This window comes from Hyperoodon ampullatus, assembly GCF_949752795.1.
Source record: "Hyperoodon ampullatus genome assembly, chromosome: 6".
Lineage (NCBI taxonomy): Eukaryota > Metazoa > Chordata > Mammalia > Artiodactyla > Ziphiidae > Hyperoodon > Hyperoodon ampullatus.
In genome coordinates, this window is record NC_136919.1 from 58729292 (window position 1) to 58750338 (window position 21047).

At 41.8% G+C, this 21047-nt stretch overlaps 1 protein-coding gene across 2 annotated transcripts in view; it reads right to left on the minus strand.

The window, feature by feature from the left end:
* Positions 1-21047, minus strand: part of ADAMTSL1 (ADAMTS like 1) — a gene marked incomplete at both ends in the record, with an annotated part of 469161 nt that overhangs the window by 150773 nt on the left and 297341 nt on the right. For both annotated transcript variants that reach the window (XM_079706140.1, XM_079706139.1), the window contains 2 exons: positions 18478-19606; positions 20483-20636. In XM_079706140.1, coding sequence (XP_079562266.1) covers positions 18478-19606; positions 20483-20636 — 1283 coding nt within the window. The remainder of the gene's footprint in view (positions 1-18477; positions 19607-20482; positions 20637-21047) is intronic.

Genomic DNA, 21047 nt, shown 5'->3' on the forward strand with positions numbered 1-21047 from the left:
GTGGTTTGGCTTTATTTTGGGTTGGGGGTAAGTTGTGCGAAGATTTGTAGTTACTCAGGGAAATGGACAGTCACTAACAAGAACATTCTGGATTTTAAGTAGCTTGAAGCTGGAGGACAGAAAGAATGCTGTGAGAAGACGTCCTCCGCGAGCAAGCATTTTTTTCCAAAACTAAAAAATATAGTAGCCCAGAGACTTGCAAGGGAGAGCTTTGTTCTGTACAGATATTTTAGGGAACAGATTTGAGGTTCATGAAGAGTTCTGTATCACCATTTGGTGAGGGCAACTTTTTTTTTTAACCTTGGCTGTTTTTAATTTAATTGCAACTAAAAGCTATTTAATGCCGGAAGCTCCATGACTGCTCCAGGTGGAAGTATAGAAAATATTTTTGGAATGGGAAAGGTCACCTAACCACACACTCTTAACACTGTCCTAATACTTTCTGCCAAACCCTTCAGCTTCCTTCTCTTAAGAAAATCATAAAGTCTTGCATTTGCTAATATGAGTAGTTCTATCTGCCTGCTGGGTAATTCATTTCAAACTACAGACCTCTGCATGAAATGACTCTGACTGGATTCCCTGTTTACCTTGAATAGAGATCACCAAACTCCAGTCGGCTGCCACCTGCTTTTGTAAATAAAGTTTTATTGGCATGCGGCCACAGCAGATTAAGAACTTTCTATGGCTGCTTTTACTCTACGTTGGCAGAATTGAGTGGTTGAGGCAGAGACGGGATTGCCTGCAAAGCTAAAATGTTTACTATCCGGCCCTTTACAAGAAAAGTTTGCTGACCCTGACCTAGAACATGGAAGCACTTTCGTTTTTGGTTTGTTTCAGGATCTTCCTCATTTATACGAAAATGTTAACCACTTTTTCAGAACTGCTATTTGCTAGGACCACTTTTCTAGGAAGAATAAATTAACTGCTAGGGGGATCTTTTGAGACCCTCTAGCTTTTCAGAGAGTGGGCAGTGGCTGGTTGTCACTGATTGTCTCTGGTTGTCACTGATGTCCTCTAATGTTCTCTGCTGTCTGATTCATGCTAGTCATTTCTGTGACCTTGCATTGATCTTCTATACTTTTTTTTTTTTGGCTAAGCTTATGTATTTACTGGGATGGCTCCTTTTTCTCTGACTTGCTATTCTTACACTTTTCAACAGGGAGAAACATTTGTCCTCCCCATTTCCTTTAGCTCTATAAAGGAAACAAGCCAAACCAAATTGAAACTGGTTTCTTCTTCCCTCCCTAACTGCCCAGCCTCCAGTTTTTATATTATCTACAAACTTGGAAACTGCATTTCATGTGCTTATGAACTTTTACATATAGCATTATTCGCAACTGTGGTTCTGAAATTGACCCTGGAGGCATTTTCCATCTGATTCTCTCCTCCATTCTAAGAAGTTTCCATTTGTGGATACTCTGCATTGCCCAAGCTAAAGCCTTCCAAATACTCCTTAATTCATCTCCTACTCAACACCACTTTGGAACACTGTCCAGAGCTGTCTGGGAAGTATAAACACTTAGAACATACCGATTCTCTGTCCTACCAGATCAGAAATGTCAGCAAAAAACTGTCAGTAGAGTATAAGCATCCTCTCCTGTTGTCTGGATTTAGGCTGATAATTCTCAATCACACTGTGTTTTCCTAGACACCTTTCTAGTGCTATTCTTTGAACAACTGCCCAGGGGTTCCTCAAAATAAGAGTAAAACTCCTAATTTTGTGACATCCTGGAAGATGGTGTGTTACACTGGTCTCATCTCTAAGTGACAATTATACTGTCAAATGTGTATCCACTGTGTGCCAGGCACTTTACAGATAATATTTCTGTTCTTCACTCCACTTTTATGCAGGGTGGGTATGATCGTTTTAACTGATGAGAAAACCAAGGTTCAGAGAGGTTAGACTTATGTGGCTACTACGTGGTAGAACTAAGATGCTGTGATTCTAGCCTTCCTGTCCTCCACCACTGTCGACTGTCCCCAGGGTTAACTGATATACCATTAGGTTGCTCCTCTTGACCAAGGGGGTGGGGGAGTGAGGTGGGTGTACCCAGACACACAATAGAAGGAAGGCAGGGACCAGCTTAGGGATTAAAAGGCAGAAACTCCATGGCGTTAGCCTGTTCCCTAGGGTTCCATATAGATGGAATGGCACCTGTGAGCTGCTTCTCCATCCCTAAGAAGGAATCAGTATCTTCTTCCAAGTATCTAGTTTCATATTCTTCGTTATGTTCATCTGCATTCCTTTGAAAAAACCCATAACTTTTAGGAAAGCCTTGTTTAAATGCTTTAAGACTTCTACCAGCTGAGTTATGAGGAGTATGTGACTACCAGCTCACTCTTGGACCAAAGGTGTTGTGTAGCAAGCAGGGACTTCCCTGCCCTATTGTGGGGCTATCAGCAGTGTTTAGATCCTTCTCAGAGGATAGGATCAATCTTCATGCAGCTTTCCTTCCCAGTTTGGTAACCCAGCTCCCTGTGGCAATTTTGGAAAATCTGACTTTTCTGTAAAGAAGTTAGCAGTGTCCTTGCAGGTGTTGTTTCTGGAGTTTGGATTCCGATGTAGGAATACTGAACATATATATTTGTCCATAATGACATGAGCCTCCTGGTATTAGATGTGGGGAAGAGTTATTTACATAGATTCTTCAACTAGGGTTGCCCCCTCTCCAAATGCAAATTCAGCTTTTGCCTGAATCTCAGCTCAAAATGTGGTGAAGAGTAGAAGGGCCCAGGAAGTGTTCAGTATTTATCAGAGTGACCAAAAAGCAAGAAACAGTTCAGCTTCATCTTGTTTGTGGTTGAGCTATCTAAGCACACACATACACAGGCCATCAACAGTGTAAACATACATGGTTAGAGACACAAACACAGATGTGACATTTATAATGTTTATGAGTGCCTATTATGTGCCGAGCACTGTGCATCTTTACAGCTGGGGGTGTATATGTAAAGGTAGAGTGACCAAGAGAAGAAAAGGCTCTCCCTGAAACAGATGTGCCACAATAAAAACAAAAGTCTCACAAATTGGAAGCCAGCTGGCTAGAAGATAGCATGTTAATTTATGCTAGGTTTAGCTGACCCCAATGGCTTCTTTCTAAAATACTGGAAAGCCCATGTATTCAACTAAGGTTAAAATCAATAAAAAGAAACAGGGTCCCTGGAGCCAGACTGAATCTAACATCTCTGTGCTTCAATTTGTAAACATTTGTAAACTTGGGATAGTAACCTCAAGGGTTATTGTAAGAATAAATGGACACCTGTAAAATACTTAGAACAGCTTATAGCTCAAAGCAAGTGCTCAATAAATGTTAGCGATGATGGTGATGATGAGGAGGATTTATCCCTTGGCCTGGATGTAACGGGAGACAGGATACCATAAGATATCTACTCTCGCACTTATTCACACTATAGCAGTACTTTGCAAATTGTACAGTCTTGTGCCACAGAACCTCGGGGTTCCTGAAACTTCTCAAGGGGAGAACACGTGGGCAAGGTAGAAATGTTAAGTTGGGAGTGGGTACCACTGTGGAACTCCACCATAACTGCACGTTAGAGACTGGAAGTCCAGATTATGCAAAACCATTCAGAATGCTGTCTCCAGCCATTAGGAAACCTCCCTCCTCATCACTGGCATCCACCATTCTTTTCTTCCTTCCTTCATTCATCAGTTCATCATCTGTCTAGTGTCTATTATGTTCTTGGAATTGTGGAGAAAATAAGATACATTCTTAAACATTGGCCTTTGAAGAAGAGTAACATAATCCAGAAGGTAATATAGAAAAACAAATAACTAATTCTAACACACATGGTAGGGCAGAGATAGAGTATTATGCACAGGGTACCATGTGAGTTGCAAAGGGGGCTATCTGACCCAGCCTTGCAGGGAAGGTTTCCAGTCAGGAAGGATAGTATTAGATAGACAAAGTGGGTTGGAAGTTCCCAGGCAAATTTGTAAACAGCAAGTGAGTGGGTACCTTGGAAGGGCAGAGCTCAGTGGGGTGAAGTGAGGGGATTTGGTAAGAGATGAAGCAAGAGAGGCAGGCAGATATCAGATGATAAAAGGCATTGTATATCATGCTAGGGCATTTGGAACTTATCCTCAAGTGCTAGCTGGACATGAAAATAATTTTAAGCCTGGGAGTACCATGGACAATTTTGAAAGAAAGATGCTCTGGCAGTAGCATGTCAAATGATCTGGGGCAGAAGTCACACACTTTTTCTGTAAAGGGACATATAACAAATAGTTTAGGCTTTCAGGGCCACCTATGGTCTCTGTTGTATATTCTAGTTTTTATTTGTTTTAATAACCCTTTAAAAACGAAAAGCCAAAACTTGCACAAGCTTCTTAGATAGCCTCACCCACCAGAGGGCAGAGAGCAGAAGCAAGAAGAACTAAAATCCTGCAGCCCGTGGAACAAAAACCACTTTCACAGAAAGATAGACAAGTGAAAGGGCAGAGGGCTACGTACCAGATGAAGGAACAAGATAAAACCCCAGAAAAAAAACTTAACAGAGATAGGCAACCTTCCAGAAAAAGAATTCAGAATAATGATAGTGAAGATGATCCAGGACCTTGGAAAAAGAATGGAGGCAAAGGTCTAGTAGATGCAAGAAATGTTTAACAAAGACCTAGAAGAATTAAAGAACAAACAGAGATGAACAGTACAATAACTAAAATGAAAACTACACTAGAAGGAAACAACAGCAGAATAACTGAGGCAGAAGAACGGATAAGTGACCTGGAAGACAAAATGGTGGAATTCACTGCTGTGGAACAGAATAAAGAAAAAAGAATGAAAAGAAATGAAGACAGCCTACTAGACCCCTGGGACAACATTAAATGCAACAACATTTGCATTATAGGGGTCCCAGAAGGAGAAGAGAGACAGAAAGGACCCGAGAAAATATTTCAAGAGATTATAGTCGAAAACTTCCCTAACATGGTAAAGGAAATAGCCACCCAAGTCCAGGAAGCACAGCGAGTCCCATACAGGATAAACCGAAGGAGAAACATGCCGAGACACATAGTAATCAAATTGGCAAAAATTAAAGACAAAGAAAAATTATTGAAAGCAGCAAGGGAAAAACAACAAATAACATACAAGGGAACTCCCATAAGGTTAACAGCTGATTTCTCAGCAGAAACTCTACAGTCCAGAAGGGAGTGTCATGATATACTTAAAGTGATGAAAGGGAAGAACCTACATCCAAGAGTACTCTATCCGGCAAAGATCTCATTCAGATTCAATGGAGAAATCAAAAGCTTTACAGACAAGTGAAAGCTAAGAGAATTCAGCACCACCAAACCAGCTTTACAACAAATGCCAAACGAATTTCTCTAAGTGGAAAACACAAGGAAAGAAAAGGACCTACAAAAACAAACCCAAAACAATTAACAAAATGGTCATAGGAACATACATATCGATAATTACCTTAAACGTGAATGGATTAAATGCTCCAACCAAAAGACACATGCTTGCTGAATGGATACAAAAACAAGACCCATCTATATGCTGTCTACAAGAGACCCACTTCAGACCTAGGAACACATACAGACTGAAAGAGAGGGAATGGAAAAAGATATTCCATGCAAATGTAAATCAAAAGAAAGCTGGAGTAGCTATACTCATATCAGATAAAATAGACTTTAAAATAAAGAATGTTACAAGAGACAAGGCCACTACATAATGATCAAGGGATCAATCCAAGAAGAAGATATAACAATTATGAATATATATGCACCCAACATAGGAGCACCTCAATACATAAGGCAACTGCTAACAGCTATAAAAGAGGAAATCGACAGTAACACAATAATAGTGGGGAATGTTAACACCTCACTCACACCAATGGACAGATCATCCAAAATGAAATAAATAAGGAAACAGAAGCTTTAAATGACACAATAGACCAGATAGATTTAATTGATATTTATAGGACATTCCATCCAAAAACAGCAGATTACACTTTCTTCTCAAGTGCGCACGGAACATTCTCCAGGATAGTTCACATTTGGGTCACAAATCAAGCCTCAGTAAATTTAGGAAAATTGAAATCATATCAAGCATCTTTTCTGACCACAACGTTATGAGACTAGAAATGAATTACAGGGAAAAAAACACAAACACATGGAGGCTAAACAATATGTTACTAAATAACCAAGAGATCACTGAAGAAATCAAAAAATACCTAGAGACAAACGACAATGAAAACATGATGATCCCAACTGCTTTTGGGATACAGCAAAAGCAGTTCTAAGAGGGAAGTTTATAGCTATACAAGCCTACCTCAAGAAACAAGAAAAATCTCAAGTAAATGATCTAAACTTACACCTAAAGGAAATAGAGAAAGAAGAACAAACAAAACCCAAAGTTAGCAGAAGGAAGGAAATCATAAACATCAGAGCAGAAATAAATGAAATAGATAAAAGAAAACGAAAGCAAAGATCAATAAAACTAAAGGCTGGTTCTTTGAGAAGATAAACAAAATTAATAAACCATTAGCCAGACTCATCAAGAAAAAGAGGGAGAGGACTCAAATCAATAAAATTAGAAATGAAAAAGAAGTTACAACAGACACCGCAGAAATATAAAGCATGCTAAGAGACTATTACAAGCAACTCTTTGCCAATATAATGGACAACCTGGAAGAAATGGACAAATTCTTAAAAGGGATAACCTTCCAAGACTGAACCAGGAAGAAATAGAAAATATGAACAGTCCAATCACAAGTAATGAAATTGAAACTGTGATTAAAAGTCTTCCAACAAACAAAAGTCCAGGACCAACTGGCTTCACATGTGAATTCTATCAAACATTTAGAGAAGACCTAACACCCATCCTTCTCAAAAAGTTGCAGAGGAAGGAACAGTCCCAAACTCATTCTATGAGGCCACCATCACCCTGATACCAAAATGAGACAAATATCCTACAAAAAAAGAAAATTACAGACCAATATCACTGATGAATACAGATGCAAAAATCCTCAATAAAATACTAGCAAAAAGAATCCAACAACACATTAAAAGAATCATACACTGTGATCAAGTGGGATTTATCCCAGGGATGCAAGGATTCTTCAATATATGCAAATCAATCAATGTGATATACTATATTAACAAATTGAAGAATAAAAACCATATGATCATCTCAATAGATGCAGAAAAAGTTTTTGATAACATTCAACACCCATTTATGATAAAAACTCTCCAGAAAGTGGGCATAGAGGGAACCTACCTCAACATAATAAAGGCCATATATGACAAACCCACAGCAAACATCATTCTCAATGGTGAAAAAGTGAAATAATTTCCTCTAAGATCAGGAACAAGACCAGGATGCCCACTCTCGCCACTATTATTCAACATACTTTTGGAAGTCCTAGCCATGGCGATCAGAGAAGAAAAAGAAATAAAGGGAATCCAAATCAGAAAAGAAGAAGTAAAACTGTCACTGTTTGAAGATGACATGATACTATACATAGAGAATCCTAAAGATGCCACCAGAAAACTACTTGAGCTAATCAATGAATTGGGTAAAGTTGCAGGATACAAAATTAATGCACAGAAATCTCTTGCATTCCTATATCCTAATGATGAAAAATCTGAAAGAGAAATTAAGGAAACACTCCCATTTACCACTGCAACAAAAAGAAGAAAATACCTAGGAATAAACCTACCTAGGGAGACAAAAGACCTGTATGCAGAAAAGTATAAGACACTGATGAAAGAAATTAAAGATGACACCAACAGATGGAGAGATATACCATGTTCTTGGATTGGAAGAATCAATATTGTGAAAATGACTCTACTACCCAAAGCAATCTACAGATTCAATGCAATCCCTATCAAATTACCAATGGCATCTTTTACAGAACTAGAACAAAAACTCTTAACATTTGTATGGAGACACAAAAGACCCCAAATAGCCAAAGCAGTCTTGAGGGAAAAAAACGGAGCTGGAGGAATCAGACTCCCTGACTTCAGACTATACTACAAAGCTACAGTAATCAAGAGAATACGGTATTGGCACAAAAACAGAAACATAGATCAATGGAACAAGATAGGAAGCCCAGAGATAAACCCACACACCTATGGTCAACTAATCTATGACAAAGGAGGCAAGGATATACAATGGAGAAAAGACAGTCTGTTCAATAGGTGGTGCTGGGAAAACTGGACAGCTACATGTAAAAGAATGAAACTAGAACACTCCCTAATACCATACACAAAAATAAACTCAAAATGGATTTGAGACCTAAATGTAAGACTGGACAGTATAAAACTCTTAGAGGAAAACATAGGAAGAACACTCTTTGGCACAAATCACAGCAAGATCTTTTTTGATCCATCTCCTAGAGTAATGGAAATAAAAACAAAAATAAACAAATGGGACCTAATGAAACTTCAAAGCTTTTGCATAGCAAAGGAAACCATAAACAAGACGAAAAGACACCCTCTCAGAATGGGAGAAAATATGTGCAAACGAATTAACGGACAAAGGATTAACATCCAAAATATATAAACAGCTCATGCAGCTCGATATTAAAAAAACAAACAACGCAATGCAAAAATGGCAGGAGCCTAAATAGACATTTCTCCAAGGAAGTCATATGAATGACCAAGAAGCACATGAAAAGCTGCTCAACATCACTAATTATTAGAGAAATGCAAATCAAAACTACAATGAGTTATCACGTCACACCAGTTAGAATGGGCATCATCAGAAAATCTACAAACAACAAATGCTGGAGAGGGTGTGGAGAAAAGGGAACCCTCTTGCACTGTTGGTGGGAATGTAAATTGATACAGCCACTATGGAGAACAGTATGGAGATTCCTTAAAAAACTAAAAATAGAATTACCATATGACCCAGCAACCCCACTACTGGGCATATACCCTGAGAAAACCATAATTCAAAAAGAGGCATGTACCACAATGTTCATTGCAGCACTATTTACAATAGCCAGGTCACGGAAGCAACCTAAATGCCCATTGACAGATGAATGGATAAAGAAAACGTGGTACATATATACAATGGAATATTACTCAGCCATAAAAAGAAACGAAATTGGGTCATTTGTACAAACGTGGATGGATCTAGAGATTGTCATACAGAGTGAAGTAAGTGAGAAAGGGAAAAACAAATATTGTATATTAACGCATATATGTGGAAGCTAGAAAAATGGTACAGATGAACCGGTTTGCAGGGCAGAAATTGAGACACAGATGTAGAGAAGAAACGTATGGACACCAAGGGGGGAAAGCTGCAGTGGGGTGGTGGTGAGGTGGTGATGAATTGGGCGATTGGGATTGACATGTATACGCTGATGTGTATAAAATGGATGACTAATTAAAAAAAATAAAATAAATAAAAAAATTTAGGTTCATCATAAAAAAAATGCAAAAGCCATTCCTTTAATAACACTTTAAGTAACCTGGGCTCAAATCCTAGCTCCACCACTTATTAAGTCTGATCAAGTTAATCAAAGAGCTCTGGGATCAATTTCAATGGCTCTTTTAAAAATCCTTTAAAAGCCATTCTTAGTAAGCCCTTTAAAAAAATATAAAGCCACTGGCTGTAATTTGCCAACCCCTGGCCTCGAGAAGGCAAATACAGGGTTAGGAGGCTGCTGCAATCATGCAGAGCTGACAAAGGTAAACCAAGTACAGGCAGTGAGAACAGAGACCAGTGGAGGGTGAAAGAGCCACTGAAGAGCGAGAACAATCTAGAAATACAGGCAGACCTTGTTTTATTGTGCTTCGCTTTCTTGTGCTTTGCAGATACTACATTTTTTTATAAACTGAAGATTTGTGGCAACCCCACGTGGAGTAAGTCTATTGGCGCCATTTTTCCAATAGCATTTGCTTACTTCGTGTCTCTGTGTCACATTTTGGTAATTTTTGCAATGTTTCAAACTTTTTCCTCATTCTTATATTTGTTATGGTGATATATGATCAGTGATCTTTGATGTTACTACTGTGACTTGCTGAAGGCTCAGATGATGGTTAGCATTTTTAGCAAGAAAGTATTTTTAGATTAAAGTATATAGATTGGTTTTTAAGACACAGTGCTATCACATACTTAACAGTCTGACACAGTACAGAGTAAACATAACTTTTATAGGTACTGGGAAACAAAAAAAAATTGCCTTGCATTATTGTAATACCTGCTTTATCATGGTGATCTGGAACTGAACCCACAATATCTCCAAGGTATGCCTGTAGTTTGGCTTGGAAAGTTGGATGGATGGGGGTACTCTTTACTGAGATAAGGATTCAGGAGTTTAGTTTTAAAGATATTGAGTTGACCTTTTTGCGGGGCATCTGGGTTAGGATGCCTAGTAGACAACGGTACATCTGAGTCAGAAGAGATTGCTCTGTGCTAGATACAGGAGAATCATCAGCATACAGTGGAGTCCTGGAGCCACAGGATCACTAGTGTATACAGAGTGAGGCTCCTAAGGGGGGTCGCTAAGGGGTGGGTAGAGGAAGAGGAATCCACAGAGATACTGAGAAAGAATAACCAGAGAAGTAAGAAGCAAGCCAAGTGTGTGGTTTCTAAAGCAGCAAGAAAGTGTTTTTCGGAAGAAGGGCTCAGCCTGTGTAGAATGCTGCTGAGAGCTCAGATTAGATAAGGCATGGTTTGAGAGACAACTTTCTTCTTTTTGAACAAACAAGAAGTAACTTTTTTGGGGGGGTGGGGAGCGGGCTTTACCCAAGAGGAGTGTATGTTGTATGTTACATGCGGTCTTCGAATGTGAGGTGGGCAAATAGAAGCAACTCCATAATGAACTGAGTGGACATATTAGACAGGATTTAAAAAACTCATAATTAACAGCCTCGGAGGGGGGACCAAAAGTAGCCTTCTATACGTGAAATATTTCTAGGTTATAAATTGGCAGTAAAGGGCTACAAGAGTCATGTTTTCAAACCACTCAGGTGCCAGTAATGCACTAGGACCATGGAGTGAGGCTAGAATACTTGTCTTCTGGTGGCTTTTGCAGGCAGCAATATGGTGGAACCAGTCAATTACAGATCCACACGAACTACATGGACTCAGCAATGAAAGTAAAGGGAAAACAAGGCAGAGTTCTCTTGTTTTCTCAATCAACTGGCATACAGCCCTGAAAAGCACTGTCTAACTCACCCCTGATGGCTATGCTGCAAAGTCCAGTCCTGCTTCTTTGTTCTCTGGATGAACAAGGTTGCCACACTTAGTTATCTTAACCTCTAGCCATCCAGAATTTTTCCAGAAAATTGGCAGATTTGGAGTCTGTTAGCTTCCACCATGTCTGCTCCCTCCACATATGGGCACTTGGTGGTCTCTCTCAAATCCCAGGCTCAGGGTGAACTAAATCTAGCCCACGTGCAAGTATGTGGGTTGGTGGGAATCTGGAAAGGAGGCATGGGGATGGGAGAGTGCTTGGAATTCCTAAGTGTTATTCAGGCATGGAGTTCTGTCTGTCTCTACCACATCTTTTAACAGAACAAATAGCAAGTGCCTAATTCGACTCTGAGGTTAAACTTCCCCCATTTTTCTCTCTCAGCTCTTCTAAAAGGTGGTCCTTGAACCACCGATCTCAGAACCACCTGTAGTGCTTGTTAAAATACAAATGACAGAAAGAAGATGTGGTGCATATATACAATGGAATATTACTCAGCCATTAAAAAGAATGAAATAATGCCATTGCAGCAACATGGATGGACCTGGAGATTATCATACTAAGTGAAGTAACTCAGAGAAAGAAATATCATATGATATCGTTTATATGCAGAATGTAAAAAAAAAAGACACAAAGGAACTTATTTACAGAACAGAAACAGACTCATAGAGAACGAACTTATGGTTACCAGAGGGGAAGGGTGGGGGGTAGGGATAGATTGGGAGTTTGGGATTGACATAAACACACTGATATATTTAAAATAGATAACCAACAAGGAACTACTGTATAGCACAGGGAACTCTGCTCAATAGTCTGTAATAACATAAATGGGAAAACAACTTGAAAAAGAGTAGATACATGTATAGGTATAACTGAATCATTTTGTGGTACACCTGAAACTAACACAACATTGTTAATCAACTATACTTCAATATAAAAAAAAATAAAAAACAACAACGAAAAAATAAAGTTGAGTTTGGATTTAGTGCAAAAAAATGCAAATGATGGGACCCTACTGTAGAAAGAGTTTCTGGGGTAGGGTAGGATGTGGGTGTCTGCATTTCTAACAAGTTCCTGGCAATTATTATGCACACTGAATTTGGGAACCCCTCCTCTATCCCCTTTTTATTTTTTATTATTATTTTTTAAAATTTATTTATTTATTTCTGGCTGCATTGGGTCTTCGTTACTGCGTACGGGCTTTCTTTAGTTGCGGTGAGCGGGGGCTACTCTTCGTTGTGGTGCACCATCTTCTCATTGTGGTGGCTTCTCTTGTTGCGGAGCATGGGCTCTAGGTGCACGGGTTTCAGTAGTTGTGGCTCGCAGGCTCTAGAGCGCAGGCTCAGTAGTTGTGGCACATGGGCTTAGTTGCTCCGCGGCATGTGGGATCTTCCCAGACTAGGGCTCGAACCTGTGTTCCCTGCACTGGCAGGTGGATTCTTAACCACTGTGCCACCAGGGAATCCCATATCCCCTTTTTAAAGTTTATAAGTTTTAAGAGAAGTATTGTGTTGGAGTTTAAAAAAAACTTGAGGCTCAAGTTACTGTATCCTCTATTAGCCTTTCAGTGTATCTTAGTTTCTGAAGAGCAGGGACCTTTCCTTATTTATGATCTCACTTTCTGGCACCCATCACTGTACCTAATGCCCAACAGATACTTGGGGAGTTGAATGCAAAGGGGCCCTTATAGCCCCCCAGCTTCTACTCATGCTCCTCTGAAATACACTCACCACAAAGTAGCCAGTGTGCGTCTATAAAAATGGAAATTAGATCATTTGACATTCCTGGTTAATACCCTCCAAAATCTCCCTGTGGTGCTCAGACTAAAACCTCAACTCCTCATCCTGGTCTCTGGTTGCCCCCATGGCCTCATCCCATATCACCTCTACCTTCAGCCTGCCACACTCCAGCCAAATGAGCTTCTTTTGGGTTCTTTCTACACAATAAACTCATTTTCACTTTAGGGGTTTTGCACCATTTTTCCCTTGCCCAGGAATGCTCTTCCTTCTGATGTTATATTGCTGGACACTGGTCATCATTCAGCTTTTGGCTTCCAGGTCACCTCCTCAGAGTACCCATCTAATGTGGTCACCAGATCATTGCTTATCAAAGCTCTGTTTCATTTTCTGCCCAGCACTTATCACCATCTGATATTTTTGTGTCCTTTTCTGTGTTTACTGTCTTGCTCCACACTCACTCATTAATTCATTCACTGTTTATTTAGTACCTGTTTCGTGCCAGCTACTCTTTCCAGCACTAGGGACACAGCAGTAAAGAAAGCCTCTACCCTAATGGACAGGCAATCAACGCATATATATAATATGTCAGATGACAATAAAATTCTGTGAATAAACTAGAGTTGAAGGGTTAGAGAATGATGCAGAGTGCTCCTTTAGCTAGAATGATCAGGAAAGATCTTTCTGATGTGTGCCAGTTCAGCAGATATCTAAATGTACGCAAAGTGCAAGAGAACACGGACTTCTGTTTCATTCATCACAGTATCCTAGCAAGTAGGTGTATATCTGGCATATGATAGGTAGATTAATAAATATTTATGGAATGAATAAATATGCATACCCCTCTCTTAGCATTTAAACACTGCATTTACTTCTCTGGATTCCAAACTAGACTTTGAGTTGCACTGACAGGAAATGAGTCTCCTTTTCCAACATCCTTCATATCTAACATAGGGTCTGGCTCAGAGTAAGCATGGGAAGGTTTGTGAAATAAAGGAAGAAGTAGGGATTAAGAAGAACCAGTCTGTCATAATACACTTAGGGACATCTTGTAAATGATTGCTTAAGAAGTTGACATGTGCTTCTAAGAATGATGTGAATTCATTTTAACTAGTAAGTTATATATCTGATGAGATGCAGTACTATCTGAATTGTTAGTGATTCTTTCTGAAAACCAATTTCTTTCAAATCAAGCTTTGGCATATTTAAAGGCCAAGAAGTAATAGACTTCAGTCATTTTCTTTCTACCTTGACCTATCTTGCTGGCTCAGGCTATTTAGAGTATACTTTAATATATCTGCAACGTCCTACAGACCAATAGCCAGCTGAAGCTTGCAGACTCTTTCAGAAAGATGGATTTGGGCACTAAACAAAAACAGACTAACTGAACTATAACACTGGGCATTTCAGCACTTCTCTGTTTGAAAATTAATAAGCATTTCGGAACCTCTACCAGATGCACTAATGATGACAAGCAATGAAACCCAACACAATAGAGGTCACCAACAACCATAGCAGAGTAGTCCCAATGGAAGTTCTGTGCCTTCTGTGTGCTCTGTACCGATGCATCCATTTTACTTTCTGAAACTCCACTTGGACAACTGCATAGAAAAGTAAGCTCCAGCCATACTTCTAACTGGCTAGCTAAGTAAAATGGAAAAATTATGATGTCAAGGATCAGAAACAGAAATCTCTTATTTTTCCCTACCACGTGCTATTGACTTGCTTTAAAAAGCTCTGTTGAGGCTAGATCTGGAAGAGTGGCAAGAATTGTAATACTGTTTGCTCATGGCCCCCATGTGCTTTCCTTTTGAACGTTACCCTCCACTGCCACTCTCACCAATGTCCTGGTGACTCAAGACCTAGGATTTGCCCTCTGCTGTCCTAGGCCTACAACTTTTCGTATCTTTAGCACCTGGCTGCTATGTTTCTTTTTTTAGCAAGATTCTGTTGAAACTTCTTCATCTTAAAGCCATTAGACTCTCAATGCCCATTAAGGTGAAAATTAAAAGGCAAAAGTCGTATTTCTAAGCAGTATTTCAAGAATTATTGATATCCTTGAGATTACTAGGCCAAAAAATCGTTCACTGATCAAAGAAGTACTTGGAAAACACTGAATACTATATCATCCACTTGGAAAGTCACAACACATGTTGGACTACTTAAAGGAGTTAAAACATGGAAAAACCAAAATCATTTTCACCTGGGGGTTAGTTAAATACATTCAAGAATAGTTATCAGCTGTTGAAAAAGGTGATACCCCTACATACTACTCTGAAATGTTTCCTAGACATGTTGTTGAATAAAAATCAAGTCAAACTTCTAACCATGAGTAATTTCCCATAAAAACACAAATCCTATGTGTGTATGTGTTTTATATATAATACAATAAAATATATAAACATTCCAAAAGGATGTATACCGAATTATTAAGACTGACAGCCTCTGGAGAATTGGATTGAGGGCATGAAGGAGACTTGCACTTTTACTATACATATGCAGGTATTATTTGAACTGTTTTATAGCCTCTTCATTACTTTTATAATAAAAAAAGAAAAAATCAAATACTATATTAAAAAAATAGAAGTAAAGTCCAGCAGTAAATACCTCTGTTTAGCTTTAAGCGAGCATGTCTCAAACTCACGTGATTCATGAATCCCTGTTTTGTGGACCACTTGGAAACAACTTGTACGACAAATTTTGAAGTTACTGTGCTCAAGGCTCTCCCCACTCTCCACCAACATATGGGTTTTAACCTTCTGTGACCTTCTACAAATGAGTGAAGGGTGTAGATCAGAGATGGTCTGCTACAACCCCCCTCACTTTTAAAACGAAAGGATTAAGGCCATGGAAATAAAGGGCAAGACCAGCCCGAAGCCCTCAATTCTCATCTAACTCCCTCCACATCTTTCCTGTAGTCACCAGTGACCCATGGGCCCCGATCCTTGGATTTCATAATCTCCAGCACTCAAGGAAGTTGTCAGGACCCCTGAGGAAGCCATGGCCTCAATATTCTCCCTGCGGTTCCGGGTAGAGTCCTAATCATCCCCTCCCCCATCCCCAATGGCCTGTCTTGCTGTACAGCTTTTAGGAGGAAATAGTCACTATGCAAAGGAAGGGAACCTGGAAGAAGCTGGTAGAAAACAGCAGGGATCTTGAGATAACTTGGTATCCCTGGTGAAGTACAGGAAATACATGCAAACATGAACTGAGTCACTCAAAACAGCATGAGCTTGAGTTGGCAGAACTGGGTTTGAATCTGCTCTCTTGGTTCTGTCTTTTACTAGCTATTTAACATTGGTAACTTCCTTAATTATGGTGAGCCTCGGTTTCCTCATCTCTGAAATAGGGATATCAGTTCATATGTTACACCTTACAGTGGACATTAACAGAGATGATGGCTTTGGAAGTTGCTAGCATGGGGGCACAATATCTGGAGTTAGTCAAGAAATGTTAATTCCCATCTTTTCCCTCACACAGCCAGCTGCTACCCCCTTTGATCTCAATAACACCAATCTCGGGCAATAGGCCAGGGGATATGAATGCAACAGTATCTACACTTGAGAAACCGACTGGCTGGTGGAAGGCATGGCATGACTTGGGCACAACAAGTGTGACAGGTACAGTCACAGAGGTGAGTTCCAGCGCAGCATGCACCTGAGCACCAGGGTACCACTTTCAATCAGCGCCCATCATCCTGGGGGTCTGATGCCGGAGGTGTATCTCTCCCCAGTGGCCTCAAGGGGATTTACTGCAACTTTGGCCCGACCCACAAATTCCTTACAAAGATTTCTGGAAAGAACTGCAGGGATCATAGCAGTTAAGCTGATCAAGGAAAGTATAAGCTGGGGAGGACCAAGAAGTAATCAAGAGGAGAGGTTACCACCATAGGCTCTCAAAACATAGTGCATTCAATCCTTGTCTCCAGTGCTTCTGTGTTGGTGCCTCAGCTTTTTAATTACTGATGTGGTAACAACAGTACTTACCCTGTAGGGTTTTTTTTTTTTTAAAGATTAAACAAGATAATATTACCTTTAAAGCACCGAGCACAGTGTCAAATAAAAAATACTTAGTATTGTTATTAAAACTATTTGATCTGTAAGTGCTCAGGCTGAGAGGCAATATTATTGACATTTCAAAAGCACAAAAGATGTGGGCAGGATGGACAAAGTCATGTTTGTTCATCAAGTCTCGGAAGAGTAGACAGAACTACTCTTTGGAATCAAATAAACTTGACATTGAGTCCTCAGTCTGGTCCTTACTAAAGTGTGACCTTGGGTGAGCCGCTGAACCTCAATTTTCTATGTGAAACTGGAGGATAATGTCAATTTTGTGGACTGTCAGAAGAACAAATGCCGTAACATATAAATAAACCTGGCACCCTGCCTGGCACAATAAATCCTGCCATCTTTCCTTCCTCACTCAAAGCTACCAAGCCAGTGAAGAGGATTAGCTGAACAATGGTATTTCAAAGTAGATTTAATGAAAAGAGCATGCTCCATGGATTCAGAGAAGATAAAAAGTTAAAATGAGGACTCTGGGCCAGAGGACCTTAAAGCTTCCTCCCTCATCCATGGACTGTGATTCTTCTATTCGCTGCCCATCTTATTTTTGTCACACATTTTGGCTCTGCCACCTAATAAGTGTGATCTTTAGCAAGTTGCTAGACTGGTTTCCTCTTCTGTAAAGGGTGGATAAACATTATACCTACTGCTTAGGGCTACTGTTAGAAGTCAGTAAGATAAAGCACATAAAGTGTTTACACTTGTCTGGAAGACAGTCACTACTCAATCAATGCCAACTATCTTTGTTGTCAGGGCCACTATAAAGATTAAAGAGGATGTCCATAGGAAGCATGGCATGCTGCTTGGCACATAGGTAGTGTTAAAAATATTGTTATTATTATTACCTCTTCTGTCACTATTGATTTTACATTATGAATGGCCATGGCCCAAAGAAACCAGTAAGTAATATATGCTGTCATCCCAGTAAAGCCACATCAAAACAGAGACACCAAGAGATATTAGGATAATTAATCACAGGTCCGACTGGGAATAAAAGCTTTCTGGAACAAACAGCCTTGTCCAGCCCAGACAGAGGATGGGCTCACCCACAAGGAGCAACAGGTGCTGGCTGCACTCTCTCCCCAGCCCTGGGGGACCACACACACAGAGACAGTATCCTGGTGTACGAGATTTTCAGCGGTTCATCTCACAAAATGGTAATGTAACAATGCCTTGGCCTGGAATGATATTTTTCTGCCAAAAGTTCAAAGCTATCCAGAGAGTATCTCATTAATCTTTGGGATCCTACGGGGATTCGGGTTGGTAGGCATTCTCACTATTACCTTATAAAGATGAGAACATACAGTTTAGAGAAATTAAATACCTAGTCTTTGCTTCAACAGTCTATCAGTGCCAAGAGAGGGTTGAAACCCAGGATGGGAGCAATCCCTGAGGCCCAGTGCTCTAAGCCCGACCCTTGGAAACACCTTAAAGGGAGACTGAATAGGGTGTCTCCCACACAGTGCGGCCCCTTACCCCTCCTTCCCAGACCGGGTAGCTGCAAAGCTCACCTGTCGCTGAACTGCACCTCTTCTCCGTTCCTGGCCCAGCTGATGGTAGGCCTTGGGTTGCCTATGGCTTCGCAGTGCAGAAGCACACTCAGTGTCCCGCTAGCCAGGGCCACAGTCTGCCCGAGGTGGGTGACCACCTCGGAGGCCGAGAGCTGCTGGGCGGCTGAGATTTTGCGCAAGATGATGGGCTTCCGGTGTGGCCGGCGAGAGCTGCCCCCACCCTCCCCAGTGGACGAGGTCCGGAGGGAGCTGCTGAAGCCAGACACGTGTTTATGAGGCGGGATGGCCACTGGGGGGATCCCCCGCTCGGACGGCTTGAGGAGTGCGTCCTGGTGCGCGTCCTGGCGGCTACGGAAGAGCTCCTGGGCCAGCTGGGCCACTAGGTGCTTGCTGTAGACGTCGCGGAGCTCCTCGGGCTGCTGGGAGAGGTTCCGGAGGATGTCGTCCAGGCGCTGCTGCTCGGCCACCATGGTGAAGGGCAGGTGCGGAAGGCCCTGCTCGGCGTTCTGGTCCTCTTCTGAGGATGTGTTCCTTTCTGTGGAGTCCTGGACCTCCCAGGAGGCGAGCAGCTCTCCTGGCCAGCCCCCCTGCTCCAGCAACCGAGAGACCAGGTCATCATAGCGGCTCCCGGCATCAGCAGGGAGGCCCCGCTTCTCGGCCTTGCTGCCATTGGAGAAGATCCCGTTCTGGTGTTTGTGCGTCTGCAGGGCCTCCTTCGGGCGGGCCTTCCTCACCGCAAGGGCGTCTTCCTCGCTCCGCAGGCTCAAGGGCCGGGCCACCAGCTTCCGGTTGCCTCCAATGAGCTTAATCACAAACTGCTCCCGGGCCGGGCCGGCCGAGCAGGTGTAGATGCCCGCATCAGAGGGCTTGAGGCGGTGGATCTTTAGGTACCCAAACGGGGCCACGGTGACGTGGGCGGAGCTGATGAGGTGCTGGCCGTCTTTCTCCCAGGTGATGAGGGGCTTGCGGAAGCGCCGGGTGGGACAGCGTACCACCACTGCGGTCTTGGGGAGCAGGTAGGCGAATCCTCCCACGATGAAGTGCAGCTTCCTCTGCCGGCGGGTCTGGATGTATACCTTCCTTGCTGCTGCGATGTGAGGACTGTGCTTTGTGGATGGCCACCCGGGCCCTGGAATGAAAGAAACGAAAGGGAAGGCAGATGGATGGAGAAAGAGAAGCGGAGAGAGAGAAGCAGAGAGCAGAGAAAAGGGACAGTGAGGTGCAGCGACAAGAGACAGTGAAAAGGAGAGGGCAAAGAGAAGAGAGACAGGGGGACAAAAGGGAGAAGAGGGAAAGAAAGCGCTTCAGTTTGCTTTGGGCAGGGCCTTCATTTACCACCTTCTGTTTTACGGGAGTAAATGGCTACCAGCTGTGGACCATCAAGCTGCTGCCGCAATGAAACATGGGAAAGCTAATTAGGTGCAGTGGGGCCACCTGCTATCACGCTGCTGGGGTTTTCTACCCCTAGAAGCTGAGATGCAGGGTTCTAGATGGAGGGCGATTCCAGGGGAAAGACAGTTCCTCTCATTAAAAGGACTTAAAAAAGAAAGAAAAAGAAATCAGCATCATAAAAAGAGGCAGAGGACAAAGAGAAGGAGAATGGATCCCTTTTGGGTCCCGCAGAGCACCAGGGTCCCCGTATACATGGGGAGGAGACCCCAGAAGTGTTACACCTCTAGGGATTAATATTAACCAAAACAAATCTGTTTAGTTTAAAACACTGGAGTGGGTAACATTAGGCTTCATTAGTAACATGCTGACTCCAGCTTCCAGATCTCCATATGCCAGCAAGTGAACTTCGCTCTACCTCCTGCAAACTGTTTTTTCCAGCAGAGAAGAGCATCCTGCCTGGCCACGTGTAATTAAGATTCCTCTCCCATCTCCAGCTGAGCTCACGAGCCTAATGCCCTCAGAGGGCTTTACTGCCAATCTGCCGCTGGTCTTGGGTTCAGGGAAAGCTACTGCTCTTGCCGTCCCCCCATCCCCAGAGCTCTGACATACTCACTTCCACAGGTGGCCAGCATACAGGGCCTGATGGATGAAGAGAACGGCAGGGGCGGGCACAGGGAGGAATTGACAGTAGCTGAGACACCTGTTTTCAGCACCTTCCGGCAAACAGCACTTCGCGTCTGGGTGCCCTCCCCGCAGCTCGTGGAACACTGGTGGGGAAAAAAGGGCCCAAAGCATGTAAATTCATGTAACTAAAGGCTAATGGGTTTGTGTGGCCTCTGAAACTCACCAAAATAAGGAAGAAGTTGCTTGGAAAAGCAATAGCAACTAAGAGAGATAGAGAAATATTAATTATGTAACAATGTGGGAAGACACATCCATACTATAGGCATATTCTACTCTAAGATTTTCTAGTCTCAGGTCTCCTGTGGACCTTTCACCTATTTTTACTTTTTTATTCTAACATCTTTATTGGAGTATAATTGCATCACAATGCTGTGTTAGTTTCTGCTGTATAACAAAGTGAATCAGCTACATGTATACATATATACCCCTATCCCCTCCCACTTGCGTATGCCACCCACTAGGTGGTCACAAAGCACCAGGCTGATCTCCCTCTG